This window comes from Rhinatrema bivittatum, chromosome 6 (genome assembly GCF_901001135.1).
Source record: "Rhinatrema bivittatum chromosome 6, aRhiBiv1.1, whole genome shotgun sequence".
Classification (NCBI taxonomy): domain Eukaryota; kingdom Metazoa; phylum Chordata; class Amphibia; order Gymnophiona; family Rhinatrematidae; genus Rhinatrema; species Rhinatrema bivittatum.
Window position 1 is genome coordinate 352,982,785 of NC_042620.1, and position 19,269 is coordinate 353,002,053.

General features: G+C 42.2%; 1 protein-coding gene across 5 annotated transcripts in view; it reads right to left on the minus strand.

Moving 5' to 3' along the window:
• Positions 1-9,090: 9,090 nt before the first annotated feature.
• LAMP2 (lysosomal associated membrane protein 2) overlaps positions 9,091-19,269 on the minus strand; it is a 77,200-nt gene continuing 67,021 nt past the window's right edge. For 3 of the 5 annotated variants that reach the window (XM_029607852.1, XM_029607848.1, XM_029607845.1), the window contains one exon: positions 10,620-11,525. In XM_029607852.1, coding sequence (XP_029463712.1) covers positions 11,383-11,525 — 143 coding nt within the window. In that variant the 3' untranslated portion in view covers positions 10,620-11,382. Of the gene's footprint in view, positions 9,970-10,140; positions 10,287-10,619; positions 11,526-19,269 lie in introns of those variants that run through there. The other 2 variants (XM_029607846.1, XM_029607851.1) reach the window with 2 other exon arrangements.

Sequence of the window (19,269 nt, forward strand, 5' to 3'; positions counted from 1 at the left end):
TGAACTATCTACAAGCAGCAGAATTGCTGGACCAGAGGCAGCATGGTTTCACTAAGGGAAGGTCCTGTCAGACAAATCTGATAGACTTTTTTGATTGGGTGACTAAGGAATTGGATCGAGGAAGAGCGCTCGATGTCATCTACTTGGATTTTAGCAAAGCTTTTGATACGGTCCCGCACAGGAGGCTAGTGAATAAAACGAGAAGCTTGGGAGTGAGTGCCAAGGTGGTGGCCTGGATAGCAAACTAGTTGAAGGACAGAAGACAATGTGCAATGGTACATGGAACTTACTCAGAAGAGAGAGCAGTGATGAGCGGAGTGCCGCAAGGGTCGGTGTTGGGACTGGTCCTGTTCAATATCTTCATGAGCGACATCGCGGACGGGATAGAAGGTAAGGTTTGTCTATTTGCGGATGATACTAAGATCTGCAACAGAGTGGAGAGAATGAGACGGGATTTAAGGAAGCTGGAAGCCTGGTCGAAGATATGGCAGCTGAGATTCAATGCCAAGAACTGCAGAGTCATGCATATGGGGAGTGGAAATCCAAAAGGAATGTATTCAATGGGGGGAGAAGGGCTGATGTGCACGGAGCAGGAGAGAGACCTTGGGGTGATAGTGTCTAACAATCTGAAGTCGGCAAAACAATGTGACAAGGCGATAGCTAAAGCCAGAAGAATGCTGGGCTGCATAGAGAGAGGAATATTGAGTAAGAAAAGGGAAGTGATTATCCCCTTGTACAGGTCCTTGGTGAGGCCTCACCTGGAGTACTGTGCTCAGTTCTGGAGACCGTATCTCCCAAGGGACAGAGACAGGATGGAGGCGGTCCAGAGAAGGGCGACCAAAAAGGTGTATGGTCTTCATCGAATGCCTTATGAGGAGAGATTGAAGAATCTAAATATGTATACCCTGGAGGAAAGGAGGAGCAGGGGTGATATAATACAGATCTTCAGATACTTGAAAGGTTTTAATGATCCAAAGTCAACGACAAACCTTTTCCATTACAATAAAATCAGCAGAACCAGAGGTCACGATTTAAAACTCCAAGGGAGGAAGACTCAGAACCAATGTCAGGAAGTATTTCTTCACGGATAGGGTGGTGGATGCCTGGAATGCCCTTCCGGAGGAAGTGGTGAAGACTAAAATTGTGAAGGATTTCAAAGGGGCGTAGGATAAACACTGTGGATCCATAAAGTCTCGAGGATGTAAATGAAGAGAAGAGGCATGGGGGTGGCTTGCGGGAATGATGGCTACTTCCTGGTGATTAATACCCTTATTCAATAAACATACACACGGTTAATGAGACTCCAACATTGCTCTATGCTTCAACGGCAAGAGGAAATGTGGGACAAAGGATTTTCTCTCACAAATAAGCGTGGGAGTAGCTTGCTTGTTGCGGTGGTTACTACCCCTAACCAATTAAACCTGATACTTCACATTGAATACATATACAGTGCATCTCACTGCTTCAACGGGAGGGGGAATGAAGATAAGAGGATTTACATTCAGACAACTACCAACTAGGATTGAATTGCATAGTCTGGGAAAACAAATAAGCGTGGGAGTAGCTTGCTTGTTGCAGCGGTTACTACCCCGAACCAATACTTCACTTTGAATACATATACAGTGCAGCTCACTGCTTCAACAGCAGGGGGATGAAGAAAAGATGATTTATATTAAGACAACCAACAAGGACGAAATTGCAGAGGCTGGGTAAACAAATTAGCGTGGGAGTAGCTTGCTTATGACGGCGGTTACTACTCCTAACCAATTAGGCTTGATACTTCACTTTTATGCAGCTCCAGCACTGCTCTCTACATCAATGGCAGGGGTGGAACGAAAATTAGAACCAGAAAGTTCCCAATAAGGGCTCTGACCTCAGTGGTCAGAGTAGCAGATAAGTATGAGAAAAATAACTGAAAGCTTGCTGGGCAGACTGGATGGGTCATATGGTCTTCTTCTGCCGTCACTTCTATGTTTCTATGTCAGCCCGTTAGTGTACTTATATCGACTGGCCCATTGCTAAGACAAGTTAGCAAGGAGTTCTCTCGTTGTTAAATCTGCTCTAACTTGGATCTTCTGTTCCAGATTCTCCTCATGGCATTCGGACGCTCTGAGTACCCGCTCCATGGGGGCTCTTCCGTGTCTTGGCTATCCGCTCCTCGGAGGGCCTTTCTGCCTTGGACTATCCTGACCCGCTCCTCGGGTATCTCTGCTGGAACTTCCTTGTGTGAGTACCTTCTTCATCTCTTTCAACAATGCTGAAGTCTCCATGGTGTACCCCGTGCCTCGGGCCACTACCGTTCTTCAGCATCTTAATTCTACTCATCCTGTACCACAGGGTACTGCTCCATCTATACAAGATCTACAGTTTGGTTCCTGTATCACAGACCTCTGCATCCGAGGCACCTACAATACAGTTTCCTCGGCATACACTGCGCTGCGGGCCACTACCGGATCTGCACTCAGAGGTATCTCCATCAGCTTGCAGGAATCTCCTGGTGTACCCCATGCTGCGGACCACTACCGGATCTTCTTATCTACAATACCATTTTGACTACTTTATCTGCTCAAGAACTGTGTTTGTTGCATTACCCGCTCCTCGGGTTATGCATTATCTTTTCTCCCTAATAACGTCTCTCTCACAGTTGTGTCCTATGTTGCTGAGACCACGCCCACTGACGGTGAGGCCCACAGGGCTCCTCCCTATAGGCAGAGACATCTCTCACCTCGGCCCAGGGTTCACAACTTTCATCAAAACCATAACACCTTTCTGATGAAGGTGGTTTCGACATTTCATGTGAACCAGACAGTGGAGCTTCCAGCTTTTCCAACTGGATGCATCCATTCCACATGCGAAGGAGCTCAAGCTGTTAGACGTTCGGCGGGGTCAATTGCGCTATCTTGAAGTGACGAATAATTTCAGGTCTGACCACCTTTTTGTTTTGTGGAGTGGCACGAAAAGAGGTTTCAAAGCTTCTAAGCTACTATTGCGCGTTGGTTGAACGAGGCGATTGGTTCCACTTACGTTACTTGCATTCGTGAGATTTCGTAGGCCTTGTGTGCTCATTCTACATGTTCGCAGGGCAGTATCATGGGCGGAGGTGCAATTGTTGTCCTCTCAGGAGATTTGCAGGGCAGCGATTTGGAAGTCCCTACATACCTTTGCTAGGCACTATCATTTGGATGAGGGAGATACAGCTTATCCTGTCTTTGGCGAGAATGTTCTGAGAGCGGGACTCTCCAGGTCCCACCCTGAGTAGGGGGCTTTGGTACATCTCAGGAGTCTGGACTGATCCGGGTACATACAGGGAAAGGAAAATTGGTTCTTACCTGCTAATTAACATTCCTATAGTACCATAGAGCAGTCCAGAACCTGCCCAGTTTGGAGGGGGTGGAGAGCTCAGCTGTAGTATTGTTCTTATGCATATAGACTTGTTTAAAATAGTTTATTTGTTCTAACTTTTTTTTGATTAGTTGTTTTTGCAATTGAATTTCAACTTTCGGCTTGGGTATTGATCAATACTGAGCAACTGCAGGTGGCACTGGTGTTTATGAAGCAGTGAGGGTAAAACTTTCTCTGTCTCCATCTGCTGGCAGGGATGCATAAACCCAGGAGTCTGGAGTGATCCATGGTACTACAGGAATGAAAATTAGCAGGTAAGAACCAAATTTTCCTTTGTGCGCATCTGGGTGAGAAAACCACGTAGCAAAGCTGAGCGTCTTCTGCTGGACTGCACCTCTTTCACTGCTTTTAATGGCACTCAAGGCAATTCCCGCATTTGCAAGCCTGCATTAAAATTTACATTTTAAAATGCACTGCAATTAAAATAAACATGGGTTGCAACTGAGCCATATGCTCACTGCAGTGAAGTTGGAAGGTGTGTGTGTGTGTGTGTAGTGCCCCCTTTCAAATTTCCCGCACTCCAGCCAAATCTCATCTGGCCACCACTTTAATAGCTACAACAATACAAGCATTAATAATCCTTATTTGTTCACTAGACTCCAGGATTAGCTGGCTGGAGTGAAAAACAAAAACAAATCCCCATCTTTTAACCTTGAACAATGTGACAGCAATAGGGGGGCTAGAGGACAGAGCAAAGGGCACATCTACCCATATAGAAGAGCTCTCCCCACACAGGGCCTGACAGGATAAGGCCCATTCAGCAGAGAGGGCACTTTTACCTGCAGGTGTGCGTGCACATGTTTTGCTGGTCAAATGTTACTTCTGCTGCAGCAAGGAGTTTTGCATCCAAAAAATGTGTGTGTAAAACTGCTTAGGGCCCTCACGTGGAAATCTCATGCAACCGAAGGCATTAATGATGCAGAGGTGCACCAGCTGAGCTCAGGTATTCTTAACACTGGAAATTTTACTCCTGGACTGAGGCAGAGTAAAATATCTGGCGCTAGCGTTAATCTATGAGCAGAAGCACTGGGACCTGTAATCAGGATTTGCACCAGAAAGCATAGTTTCTGCACACACACACAAAAAAAATGCTCCCTGCCTTGAAACCATTTTTGTGCATATAAATCCTATTTTATGCACACAAATCCAGTCTGAGACTATCCCGCTCCCCCCGAGTTAGAATGTGTGATTGGCCAGTGCTGAGTGCACATCTTCCATTCAGCGCAGTCTTAACTCCTGCTGCATTAGCAAACCATTAGCTTCCCACGTCAGGAGTTAAAATATTTTTGTAACCTGCACATTAAGAAGACCATGTGCTGAGTTTTGGCTTAAAGTTTAACCTACACCTTCTAACAGCAGGCCCATAGACAGGAAGCTATTCCAGAGTTAGAGGATAAGGACTCTTATCTAATCCAAGGGGGGGGGAGTGAATTTCTATTCCTAAGGTAGGAACGGGCAAGGAATCAAAACTGAATTATGAATTATAGCAGAATTTCCCAATCCTGAAGCTTCACCTAACAAGTCTCCTTTTTGGGGAGGCATCAGTTATGAATATGCATGAGGTTTCTATGCATACTTATCGAGGGTAGTCTGAAAACCAGATCTGTCAGGCGAGGTAAATGTTCTATCATGTATATATGGATGGAGGGTAGGAGAAAAATGCAGGCAGGAGGGCAGTATAAATATCAGTAAGAAATCCCTCCTCCGGGGACAGGAAACCAAGCTAGGATCCAACCAAATTAAACCCATTCAACTAACATTGTAATCAGATTACATCTAGATAATTGAAAATGATGACTGCTATTCTTTTCTTAAAAAAAATAAAATAAAATAACATCCACAAAGCCCCCTACTGACCATGCATGCTGACCACTGCTGAATGCAAGTTTATCATAGATTGGGGTTGACCTCCGACACCTGTATCATTTCTTTTTTGCATTATTCGCATGTCAAAACTGGAATGACTTTAGCACTGCACTGAACCTGTTAAAAATTAGAGATGAGGGCTGGGGGGTAGAACTTTTAGCTGAGTATCCTCAGAACACGGCTGGATTTCTAACCAACACCATAACCTGATCCCAAGCCAGTCAGCCCAAGGAAAACAAACCAAAAGGGAGCAGCCTCCCCTTGTATGGATCAAATCATTGCAATGCAAGACTCAGCCCCTCCCCGTTCCCTGTGCAACCTCAGCTCGCCGACAGATGCTCTCCAACTGCAGGATAAGACAAGCCAACAATCTTATTCTTTTATTATATTTTAATAATTACAATGCCATAAACATAAGAAAAGGGAAGAGAATAAAAATACAAAGCAAAGAAAGAAAACAAATTACAAGAAAAGACATCATCTCCTAAATCGCCATGGACCACAATCAAGAGGGGTGGACTTTAGCTACAAGTAATTTAAAGAGAAAGAAAAAGCAATAACTTGCTATAATCGGAGAGTATACACTTTAACTAATAGAGCTATCCAGTGCTAAAGGAGATTTCTTCTGATCTCAGGAAGGAAAAAATATCTATTTCCAGCATATGAAACAAAACATTTACATGGATATCTGAGAAGAAAAGTGGCACCTACAGAAACTACTTCCTGACGCATTGCAAGAAAAAAGTTTCTCCTCTCTTGGGTAGTTTTAACTAGATCCGGATAAATCCAGATACAGTTCCCACAGAGCTTTGCGAAAATGCAATTTCAAAATCAGGTTCAAATCCTGCTCAACCAATAGAGTCTGTCTTTCCACAGCCTCTTCTGATGAACTTTCTAATATTGCAGACCCTACTAATGGTAGTTCTGGTGGGATAGGATGGCAAACCTCTTCTCTTCTGCCCACAGTAGAAAAAAAAGTCTCATTGATTGGTGGACAAAACCCAGCTGATAAAAATATTTCATTGAAGTTCTTGGTTTTTCAGAGTTTCTCGAACAGGAGTCCCAAGAAGCTTAGGAAAGCTTAAAAACCGCAGGTTTAAATGCCTTGAAGATTTCCAACTGTTCTGTCTTCCGATGAATACATTTTTATCTTGAATTAAAGCTGAATTTACTTTTTGGATTTCTTGTTCACGCTTTTCCATATCACCCACTCTAGATTCTATTTCTTGAAGCCTCTGACAATGGACTTTCCGAAGTTCAGAAACTGATTTTACTAACAAGCCAATATCAGAAGCACAGCTGGAAATTGCAGTCTGCTCTCACTAGGACAGACCATAGAGAGTCTAAAGAAATGTGAGCTGATCTTACCAAGGGTTGTAGAGAGGGAGAAGAGAAATCATCATAGGCAGCTGCTGATGCAGAAACATCCAAACTCGGCATTTCTGATTTCCTTCCATCTGAATGTTCTTCAGAGCCAAGCAAAACTATTCCAGCTGCAGCTTCCCCCACCGGAGAGCAAACTGCGTCATTTTCTCGCACCGACTCCGGCGCGGCAGTGAAGGAAATGCTCGGCTGTGGTGGAATGGAATGCTCCAAGGGACCTTTCTCATCCAGAGGCGCCTGCGCTCCTTCGCATGACTCCGCAATGGATCCGAAACCCTTACTTTCTTCCCATAGTTGGCACAAGATGGAGTCTAGCGTTTGCTGGCCAGGGGTAACCTCAGGCAAGGAGGGATATTGCCTGGGTCTCCCCTTTCTCGTCGGAGCTCCAGAAACGCTGCTGCCTAGCAAGCCGCCATTTTGACACTACCCCCTCATTTTATTTTTTTTTTGCATCAGACAAAACAAGATATAAAATGTGTTCTGTACAGGTACATGTGTGCGGTGAATGTTTTCTACTTTGTAAAAACTGCAGCACAGAATAGGAACTTGGCCCTGATCATTCTATTGGCAGTGTTGCTCTTGTGTTTCTCCCTTACCTGTTAACTGTGGACCCTGAAGCCCTGGGTAGGCAGGGCCAGAGCATTGCTGGATAGCAGGCTGGGGGTGGGATGGGAAGGTTTGTGGTAAAGCTGTCGCTGCCTGCCGGCTCAGTATTAGGAAAAAAATTGTTGCTGGGAGTGGGGAATCACAGCAATGACTTCTTTGTTCCCTATGTAAAGCACACGAGCGCTATGCCTGCTTACCTCACCGCATTCACTTGCTCCGCATAGCATTGGTTTATTACCACCGATCCGTAGTTTAAACAAAAAAAAAATGGACTGATCCCTGTACAAAATAAATAGTGCACTAAGTTTAAGGCCAGTCACCGTTAGATAGATGTGGACAGTAAAATTGTCTTTGTTCTACCTAAAAATTATTCACATGGTCAACCAATTAGCAAAATTACAGCTAAGAGCTTAGTAGCCTTATAACCTTGAATGGTGCACTGGCAGCAGCAACAGAGGCGCTAGAGTACAGAGCATCCATGACATCTGCAAACTGTACATCTGCTTCTATAGAAGAGCTACATCATAGCTTAGCTGCTTCCCTCACCCAGATAGGAAGTTATCCCAGAGCTAGAAGTGGGAGGATGAGGCCTTGAATCCAAGGCAAGGAGGAAAAAAAAAAAGTAAATTTCCATTTTCTCAACATGTTATTGACAAGCATAGAGCTAAAATGCACTCTGGATAACCCAAGAAAATATTCTAACCTAAAAGGTGTGCTCATATGCTCATGTAGTGATGAGCTGCATTAGAGTCAGGACTCCTCTGCAGACATTTTTTAGTCAGTTTTGTTTTTTTTTTAATAGATAACTTGCAAAATCTCCTAAACTCTTACCTTATGTTTCTGAAGAAGGGCATGGACTGAGCCAGCTGCATACATTTGGGAATTCGGCTCTCCTGTGCCAAAATGCAGCTGTGTTGGGGGTTACACTGCAGCAAGGGTGCCCAACGCTGGGCCTCAAGCCAGGCCTGGTTTTTAGGATATTTACAATAAATATGCTTAAAATAGATCTGCATACAGCACAGGCAGTGCAAGCAAATCTCTGTCACGCATATGCATTGAGGATATTCTGAAAACCAAATCTGTTTGTGGCTCTTGGTGACCAGAGTTGGCCACTCCTGCACTACAGGATCTCTATAACAAGCAGGGACCTCTCCAAGAAGCATCTTTTTGAGCATTGTGGGAAATCCACAGACAGTGGATATTCTTCTACAACTGTTCTTGGATCTTGCAATAAGTATCTGCCTATGTTATACTACATTTGCAAGATGTGTCCTGAGTTGTTCTGAAGATATTATATATAAAAAAAAAAAATTTGATAAAGGGAAGGTCATATGCTATGAATTCATGTAGGTTTAAGCATATGCTCTAACCCATTAAATTATTCGTATCATGTTATTTATTCTACCTGCCTCTATCTTCCTTCCAGCTTGTCTTTAAGCCTCCAAGTTTTTCATTCCTTGTTAATTGTAACTTTGACTTATTCCTTTTCCCTTTGTTAACTATTATTTACCAGAATTGTTACCTCAGTTTACCCTTTGTTAAAATGTAAACCAATCCGATATGGTTATCGACTATGAAGGTCAGTATAAAAAACTGTTAATTAAATAAATAAATAAATAAATAGTATACTCTTCCAGAACATAATATTTAAAAGATTTTAAATGTTAAGTGCTAATTTTTTCAAAAAAAATTAAACAACACAACCCCACCTTAAAATGCTCTTCTGAGGACTCATGATTCTAACACAGCTCATCGTCACATAACGTAATTGTGATCTGAGCGTTACAGGAGCAGGCCTTTTAGTTACATCCACATTGCCTTTCTACCACTGTCACTACCCTATGGACTAGTTAGGCTTACATTGAAATATCATCTTTAGATTAAAAAAGGAAGAAAATTCAGAGTACAACTAAGGGAACAAAATATATATATAAAAAATTAATACAGCAACTCTATCTATTGAATTCCTGAATGACTGTGCCTTGATAGTTTTCACATACAAACACTGTTTTCTGCAGATTCAGGAAGTGCAGGCCTTAGGTGCTCATAAAACAGGATCACATCAGTCAGGAAGGCCTCGCCAGTGTCCATAACCCACATTTCAGCAAGAGGTAGAGAAAATATTGGTCTTGGTCTGCTGTACATCCCATAGCTGAAAAGCCGTTCAAACATTCTGGTCGCGTCCCAAAACCGCAAACACTGATGCGGTGTCAACAGCACAACCAGAGATCAACTTAGTTGTATATACTGTGGTTTGTTTTTCTTTATTGTAATGAAAACACGATTGGTCCAGCTGCAAAGTACAACATTATTCCTGGGTACTATTCCTTGTGTTATTGTGCAGGATCCCATAAGTCCCATTGTGCCAGCACACCTAGGAGTTACAGCGCTATTCAGCATATTCCCAAACCCTGTCCATACCTCACAGATTACTGACTGCAGCTAGGAAACTTCCAGGGCATACGAAGCAGCTGTTAGGCTGCAGGAGGGCGGGTTGGAGTTAAAAGAAAAATGCAAAAGAAAAAGTGATTATTTGTTAGAGGGAAAAGCTAAAGGCAGCGTGCAGGGGTTACACAGACTGATAGCCAGTGTGACTTTTTTTCCTTCCAATTAAATAGGAGACGAAGACAAGAAGGATCAGGAAGCCCAGCGCGATGCCCACTGCCATGGGAATAAGAAAGCTCAGATCAAAATCAGCAAAGCATTCGTCAGCTGTTAGAAAGAAAGCAAGGAAGAGGAAGTCAGTACACAGGAAAGACATGCACACCAAGAACTACAGATTCTGGTTTTGTTTTCATTTTTTTTTTTTTTTTTAAAGAAAAGGCATTCATTTTGTCAACTTCAGTAGCCTTAAAAAGTAAACAAAAACAAAAAACGCAACAAGGATGCAAGTAAACCAGGGGTGGCCAACTCGTTTCCTAGTCTTGCAGGATCACCCATGTTTCACCTCTTCTGAGTTACTTTGTATCATCTTCAATCACCTCATTCTTTACACCCTTTTCCAGATTATTAATGAATAAGTTACAACACTGGGGCGTAGAGAGACAGGAAAAGGAAAAAAAACATGCAGATTAGTAACTGTACAGTTCACTTAAGGGGCATTACCTCCTCCAGTGCTAGCCCTAGCAGGGGGTCTTCCTCTCTGCCTTCTACCTTTAAGAAATGGAGCAGGCAGTCTAATCCACTAGATAAATAAAACTGAGAATCTGTACTACACATTTGGAACAGAAATGTAAGTTAATAGCCAAGCTTGATTCAGCTTTGAATGTAGTTACTGAACAAATCCATTCCCTCTCAAAAGGAAAAAAAATAAAATATATATATATATATATATAATAAATAAATTCACTCACTGCACCACACAGAAGCATATTAACATTTATTGATAATTACACCAATCTACAGTATGACATAAGACAGTAATACTTCACTCCAAATTTAACAAGCTAACCTGAGCAGAAACTATCAGGCTACCTTCAATCTAGATTTTAGAGCTGGGATAAACAACTATGGTCCTTGTGTGCCACAAGCCAGTCAGGATTTCAAGATATCCACACTACATAGGCATGAAATGAATGTGTATACATTGCCTACCCTGCATCTCATGCATACTCTGTGTGAAAACCTGACTTGCAGCAATCAAGGACAAGAGTTGCCCAGCCTTGTTTTAGAGAGAGATTTTACCATAAGAGAGAGGCAGCCAACTCTGGTCTTCACTCCAGAGCCACACATGGGCCTGGTTTTCAGCATATCCACAATGAACATGCATGAGCTACATTTGTATACAATGGAGACAGTGCATGCAAATTTGTTTTCCATAATTTGTGGAAGGCCTGAAAACTTGACTTTTCAGTAAATTTAGTGACTGTTTGCAACATTTTAATCTACATCTGTTACACTATTTTATTATTCAGGTAATTAGTCCTTTTATTGGTGCCATTCATGGAATCTCTGCAACACATCTTCATTCTTAAGAAAATGGTACATCTTGACAAGCATAATAAAAATGTTTCCCAGAACTGGAGGAGCTGTGTGTGGTAAGAATCATCCACAAAATCAATTAGAAGAAGCCAGATTTCAGAGACACCTTCCAACCCCTTCCATTCCATTTTCCCCTCCTGCCTCTTAAAAGTGCTCATAGGCAGGAGCACTATGCTGCCTATTGCTCATGAGATAGGCTACCGCCATTAAAATAATTAACAGGCCCAGCACTGCTCCTACAGCTATGGGCACAATGAAGTGGTCTTGATCAGCAACGCCATCCTCAGCTAGATGTAGAAGGAAAAAATTCAAAGTGAAATGACACTATGCATTGAGAGAAAATACAAATGAATAGAGGGGCTTAGGGCCCACTTCACTAAGCTTCATTTTGCCTACAGCCCCATAAAGTCCTTTAATATTCATATGGTTTATGCTATTGCATTCTTGGCCCTTCCTTTGGACAGGGAGGGGGGATAAGGGAAGCTGTTGTATTACAGTGAAGGGACAGAACCTGTGAAGACGATAGTTGGCATGGGGGAGGGATAGTTTTACATACACAAAAAAAGGAAATCCACAACATTATAAAAACTCTCACTTTACCACTCAGTCATTTTTTCTGATCTTTAACTAATAATGCAAATGAATAATATGCAAATATTAGTAGTAACCACGTCAGCAAGCCTAACATGCCTTATGTTTAAAAGGCCGTCCGCACTACTCAATCATTTGCAGTATCGTAAGAGTCTTATAAGTCTCCATTATTTAGGGGTAAATTTGTCTTATTTTAAGGTGTTAGAATTTTTTTAATCAAACAATTTAAAAAACAATAAAGAGACATATTTATCCCCCCAAAAAGTGGAGATTTATAAGACTTTTACGATACCGCAAAGGATTGAGGAGGCCGGACGGCCTTGTAAACATAAAGCACGGTTTCAGGCTTGCTGACGTGGTTACTACTAATATTTGCATATTATTTGTTTGCATTATTAGTTAAAGATCAGAAAAAATGACTGAAAAATAATGACTGAGTGGTAAAGCGAGAAAGTTTTATAGTTTTGTGCATTTCCTTTTTTTGTGTATGTTATTTATGTGGGGATCTGATTGGCTCCTTGTTTTGAAGGGATAGCTTTGCCCATAATGAGAGAGAAGTACAACATGGATGCTTCATCTGATCAGAATCAACAGCTCTACCACCATTATGGACATAGAAGCAGACATGCAGACAGTTACAGAAAGAAATCATGTGCCTTCAGCAAAGGTGACAGTTTAAGCTAAGCCCCTCTGTTGCGGGAATGTCTAAATAGTATAGTTAAATACAAGTTCAGAAAGGAAGGAAGAATTTGTGGCTTAGTAATGAGAAACAGTTTTAAAACAAAATAGCTAAAACTACAGAATGCAGCTCTGAAACATAGCTCTTATTTCTACTCTGATATATTTTAGAAGAAAATACATCAAAGTTGGACTCCATGACTGTAGTTGCTAGACCTATGTGTTCCTCCCCCCATTTTCCTGGTTGACTGGCTTGTTTTGAGTAGCAAGAGAACAAAAGAATAAAATTGCACCTGTGTCTAAAACAAAAAATCAGTGACATAGCATTGGCACAGATCAAGCAACTGACTAGGAGACTGCTTGAGACAACCCCTCTGTCCAGTGTGCTGACTGTACCCCACAAAGACCAACTTTTCCAGTGACATTACTGACCATTGCAGGGCAATAACTGTTCAGGGAAGGTGTCTCCTGTAAATATCCTTGCTTTTGGGCCACTCTCATAAGTGGTCCTGTATATATGTCATTGCTATCTTTTACTTGTGTGCTACCATATACATATTCAGTTAGTGATTAGGACAAGATTTATTAGATTCTTTACTATTGCTATTACATTACTGGTCCTTTTGCTTAGAATTCTGGGAAGTGTTTGCTCTGGGTTATATTACTATGTAGAGGTAGAGTACATTTATCTGACCAAAACACTAGTGGTCCTATATAACCACAATGTTGCTTATAAGTACATCTTTGTGGTATTATATTGTATATTTATAAATCACTTCCTTTTCAGAAAAAAAAATACAAAAACACACAAACTTGCCACTATATGTCTATTTACCATTGGGTAAATACAAGGCAACAGCCACGCTACACCTGTACACACGATAAAGACTATCCAGCATCAGCCTACTTATTTTGGTACAGTAAATAGAGAATGCATCAACACTAGCAATGTATTACTCACCATTGGACAAGTGCAGTGGGAATTAAGGGACAGGAAACATTTCTAGTGGGGGGGGGGGGAAGAGGCTCTTCCCCCCCCCCCCCCAGTCATTCTAGTACAGGTTCAATGGCACTACTAGTGGCCCAAATGAAGCTATGTGTCAAGGCCTATGTTGACTTATGACCCACCTGTGTGTATATGTAAGTAAGAGACTGGGAGTGTGCATGTGTGTGTATTTGTGTGAGCGAAGGTGGGTGTTTGTGTGTGAGAGGGAGTCTGTGTGAAGGGGTATGTATGTGTGAGAGAGACAAATGGAGGAAGCTTGTGTGCAGGGGTGTTTGAGACTGTGTGCAAGAGAGAGAGGGAGCCTGTGTGATGGAGAGGGAAACTGGAGATGAATGGGGGAGAGGAGATGGAGACATGAACCTTGGGGAGTTCCAAAGGAAGTTTCCACCCCAGGTGCCAAATACTTTAGGTACGCCTCTGGGGAGCAGGGCATCAAGAGTGCTAGGGACTGGGCGGTCTGGGAAGGTGGTTAAACTTTAGCTTAAATCAGCTTAATCCCCTATGAGGAAAGACTGAAGAGGTTAGGGCTGTTCAGCTTGGAGAAGAGACGGCTGAGGGGGGATATGATAGAGGTCTTTAAGATCATGAGAGGTCTTGAACGAGTAGATGTGAATTGGTTATTTACATTTTCGAATAATAGAAGGACTAAGGGGCATTTCATGAAGTTAGCAAGTAGCACATTTAAGACTAACCAGAGAAAATTCTTTCACTCAACGCACAATAAAGCTCTGGAATTTGTTGCCAGAGGATGTGGTTAGTGCAGTTAGTGTAGCTGGGTTCAAAAAAGGTTTGGATAAGTTCTTGGAGGAGAAGTCCATTAACAGCTATTAATCAAATTTACTTAGGGAATAGCCACTGCTATTAACTGCATCAGTGGCATGGGATCTTCTTAGTGTTTGGGTAATTGCCAGGTTCTTGTGGCCTGGTTTGGCCTCTGTTGGAAACAGGATGCTGGGTTTGATGGACCCTTGGTCTGACCCAGCATGGCAATTTCTTATGTTCTTATGTAATAAAGGCTGGGTTGCAGGTTGCCATAGCATACAGAAATTTCACCATGGTGCCTGGAATTTGTGCCCCACTCTCGGAGAGCTGCTTCCTTTGGTGGGCACTACCCAACTGAAAACTCATTAAGATCTGCATGGTGGTTAATGCCCAAGCTGGTAGCAAGGGCCTGCTCTCACCACAGATGTCTCTCCCAGGAGGGAAGAGTTAGGGCGACTGTCTTAGTTGGTGACTGGATAATTAGGAATTTAGATAGCTGGGTGGATAGTAGGCAAAAGGATTGCCTGTTAACATGTCTGCCTGTTGTGAAGGTGGCAGATCACATGCATCACCTAGATAAGATTTTTAGACCGTGCTGGAGAGGAGGCAGCTGTCATGGTACATGTTGGCACAACCAAAGAAGCAAAATATGGGAGGGAAGTTCTAGAAGCCAAATTTAGGGTCTTAGATAGAAACCATCAGGGCAGCATTCTCTGAAATGTTCCCTGTGCAGATCCCCAGAGGCAGGCAGAGCTCAGGTGTCTCAATGAATGGATGACACGATGGTGCAAGGAAGAGGGATTCAGTTTTGTATGGAACTGGGGAACATTTTCTAAATGGACAGGGTCCACCTTAACCAGGGTTGAACAAGGCTGCTGGCTAACCTTTAAAAAAAAAAGGAGATTTTCTAAATTAGAAACTGCTTTAAGAGGAAAGCCAACAGTTGCTCAGCAGCACATGGTTCAGAGGGAGGCTTTGAAGGATACTAATGAAGCAGGAGAATTAGAGCATCCCAGAGAGGTTCCAATAAAAGCAAAAGTAGTCCATGTGCCTATTAAGTTAAGAATCACCTGAGCTAAAAGATTCCAAAGTTCTCTGTCAACTGAAAAACAGGTTGTTGATATAAACAAAACACTTTGAAATGTCTGTATGCCAATGCCAGAAGTCTAAGTAGTAAGATGTACAACAGTGAAAGATAAGGTAGACTTAATTAGCATCTCAGAGACATATGAAAGGGGGATAACCATTGGGATAGAACTATACCAGGCTACAAATTATATTGCAATGATAGGGAGGAGCAACTTGGTACTTGGTGGTGGTGGGGTATGGCATAGAGTCCATCAGGATAAAGATCTTGTATGAGACTAAATGCACAATCGAATCTTTATGGGTAGAAATTCCATGTGTGTTGGGGAAGAGCAAAGTGATAGGAGTATACTACCATCCCCCCGGCGAAAATGATGAGAGTCAGACATTGAAATGCTAACAAATTAGGGAAGCTAACCAAAATGGTAGTGCAGTAATGGGAGATTTCAATTACCCCTATATTAATTGGGTAAATGTAACATCAGGACACGCTAGAGAGATAACGTTCCTGGATAAAATAAATGACAGTTTTATGGAGCAATTGGTTCCGGAAACAACAAGAGAGCTATTTTAGTGGAGCTCAGGATTTGGTGAGAGGTAACTGTGGTGGGGCCATTTGGCAATAGTGATCATATCATGATAAATTCAAATTAATGAGTGGAAGGGGGGGGGGGGGGAACTATACAATCCATGGCTCTAGCACTAAACTTTCAAAAGGGAAACTTGATAAAACAAGAAAAACTAAAAGATGCAGCTACAAATGTTACAAGTGTACAACAGGAGTGGGCATTGTTAAAAAATACCATCTTAGAAGCGCAGTCCAGATGTATTTAATACATTAAGAAAGATGGAAGGAAGGGCAAACATTTGCCCGTAGGGTTAAAAGGTGATGTGAAAAAAAGCTCTTAACTAAAGACACCCTTCAAAGATTAGAAGGATCCATCTGAAGAAAATAGGAAAAAGCATAAGCATTGGCAAATTAAATATAAAACATTGATAAGACAGGCTAAGAGAGAATTTGAACAGAGGCCAAAACTCAAAAACTTTAAAAAAAAATATATATATATGTCTGAAGCAGGAAGACTGCAAGGGAGTTGGTTGGACCGTTAGATGGTCGATGGTTAAAGGGGCACTTAGGGAAGATAAGGCCATCACAGAAAGACTAGATGAATTCTTTTGCTTTGTTTACTGAGGAAGATACCCATTCCAGAGACTGTTTTCAAGGGACTAAGGGTCAATCCCATGAAGTTAGCAAGTAGCACATTTAAAACAAATAAGACAATTCTCTCAATCACACAATTAAGCTCTGGCATTTATCAGAGGATATGTTAAGGTAGTTAATATAGCTGGGTTTAAAAAAAAAAGGTTTGGAGGGGAGAGGGAAGTGACATCATGCAGCATGGATGCCTAGAACTGAGCGACCAAAATGATAGGGGAGCTGTTCCATTCCCCCTATGAGGAAAGACTAAAGAGGTTAGGATTTTTCAGCTTGGAGAAGAGATGGCTGAGGGGGGATATGACAGAAGTGTTTAAAATCATGAGAGGTCTAGAACGGGTAGATGTGAATCTGTTATTTATTCTTTCAGATAATAAAAAGACTAGGGGGCACTCCATGAAGTTAGCATGTGGCACAATTAAAACTAAATCGGAGAAAGTTCTTCACTCAACACACAATTAAATTCTGGAATTTGTTGCTAGAGGACATTGTTAGTTCAGTTCGTATAGCTGTGTTTAAAAAAAAATTGGATAAGTTCTTGGAGGCGAAGTCCATTACCTGCTATTAAGTTGACTTAGAAAATAGCCACTGCTATTACTAGCAACGGTAACATGAAATAGACTTAGGTTTTGGGTACTTGCCAGGTTCTTATGGCCTGGATTGGCCACTGATGGAAACAGGATGCTGGGCTTGATGTACCCTTGGTCTGACCCAGTATGGCACGTTCTTATGAGCTACATTTTATAATCAGACCATTAAGTCTGTCATCTGCCACTGGAGACAAGCTTACCCATCCACTACTGGTGTGTACTGCTTAAATCATATCTAGAAAAAAACCCTGGCGGATTTGAAGCAGTTTGCATTTAGCAAACATGCAGTGGAGTTGGTCAAGAATGATCCTGAAGCAGACTATGTAGGCCACAGCAAGGACAACACAGATCTACCCATAGCAGAGTTGGCTCCAGCAAAGGGTGACTTGCCTTCCAGAGAATAATTCCAGGAATGGTTTAGCAGTCTTCGATGAGACATGAAACTATACAAACAGGAAATATTAGCTATGTTGGAAGACCTACAAGAAGTGTTCACTGATTTGAAGTGGCATATTAATGAGCTCAACACACGAACTGAAGGTCAAGCCGCCACCCTGGATCATCTGCAGAGCCAATACAAAGAAATGCATCTGGAACAGAATTCTATAGCAGATAAACTAGAGGACCTGGAAAACAGGTCCTGCAGGTGTAACTTGCGTTTGAGGGATGCCGGAGACCTCTGCCTACAAGGACTGTAGGTTGGTTGTATTGTAATTTGCAAAGAGCTACTCGCTTTCCTTCTGGCCCTGACTGGGCAGTCTACAGTGGAAACCAAGTTAGAAAGATCGCATACAGCTCTTGGCCCAAAGGTGAGGAATGGAGCTAGAGATATCATCGCATGCTTTCACAGCTTCCCAGTTAAGGAGCAAATTCTTGAGACTGCATGTAAGGCACAACCTGATTGGGCCTGGGAAGGGAATAAAATCAGTATCTTCACCGATCTGGCTCCCATTACGCTGAAAAAGCGTTTGGAACTTAGAAGTCACAGCACTGTTAAGGTCTGAAAACATTAAATTCCGATGTATATTCCTGTTTGGCCTGCTTTTTTCGATTCGAGGAACCTCGCATCGGATAAGGGCTGTGTCTGAGGTAGTGAAAATCTTCGGGGGGGGGGGGGGGGGAGAAAAAAAAAAAAAGCAGGAATGGCGACAACTTTCTCAGTTATATTGAAGCCTTACACTGTTCAAAAAGAATCCTACCCTAGATGGCAACGAGCAGGCAAGAGACTTCAGCACCACTCAGGAGCCATGAAAACCACTCCATTGGTCCATCACTGATTTTCTCGGGACTCCATAGCTTTGAAACTTTTGTCAGTTTCTCCTCTGCTGACTTGTGCAGTTTCTGCTTTGTTTGAAAATTGAATATTTGGCTGATTCTTATGGCTTAATGGCTATATACAGTTTTCATACAATTTGGAGGAGTTGGGTGGAGGTCTGTTTTGCACTGATGCTTATATCTCCTCTCAGAGAGTGGATTCTGCATGGGGGGAGGGTTAGCAGATATTTGGGGTTTTAGAGGGGTATGAGTTACAAGGAACTGGGTGTATTTGATGTTATTTTATAGGAGGGCAGTTCAAAAATATGAGATTCAGTAACTTTGTTGGCTATGTGCTGGAAGTCCCTATCCGTTCATTTTGATTATTTACCCTTAATGTTAAGGGATTGAATTCATAAAGGAAAAGACAGTTGCTCTATAAAGACCTTTTGGCATAGAGGGTTTCTATAGTGATGCTTTAAGAAAGCATTATGAGCACCTAATGCAATTCAGCATTTCCCCGATATTTTGCATCTAGCCACAAGAATGGGAAATACACCAGAGTTGGTATAAATGTTCTCACAGAACTTTGTGTATGAGATAACAGTTCCAACCTGCTGATCCCAAGGGATGTTATCTACTGCTACGAATTAAAGTGTGTGTGTGTGGGGGGGGGGGGGGGGGGGGGGGGGGGGGGTATACTTTAGTTTGCATTTTTGCCCCCACTACAGACCAAGAGGCCTTTTTTCTCTTGAAAAATTGTTACTCACTCATGCTGAAGGCTGCTTGATCATTGGAGGGGATTTCAATTTGACTAGAACCCCTGCTTTGGCTAATTCTTCTACAAT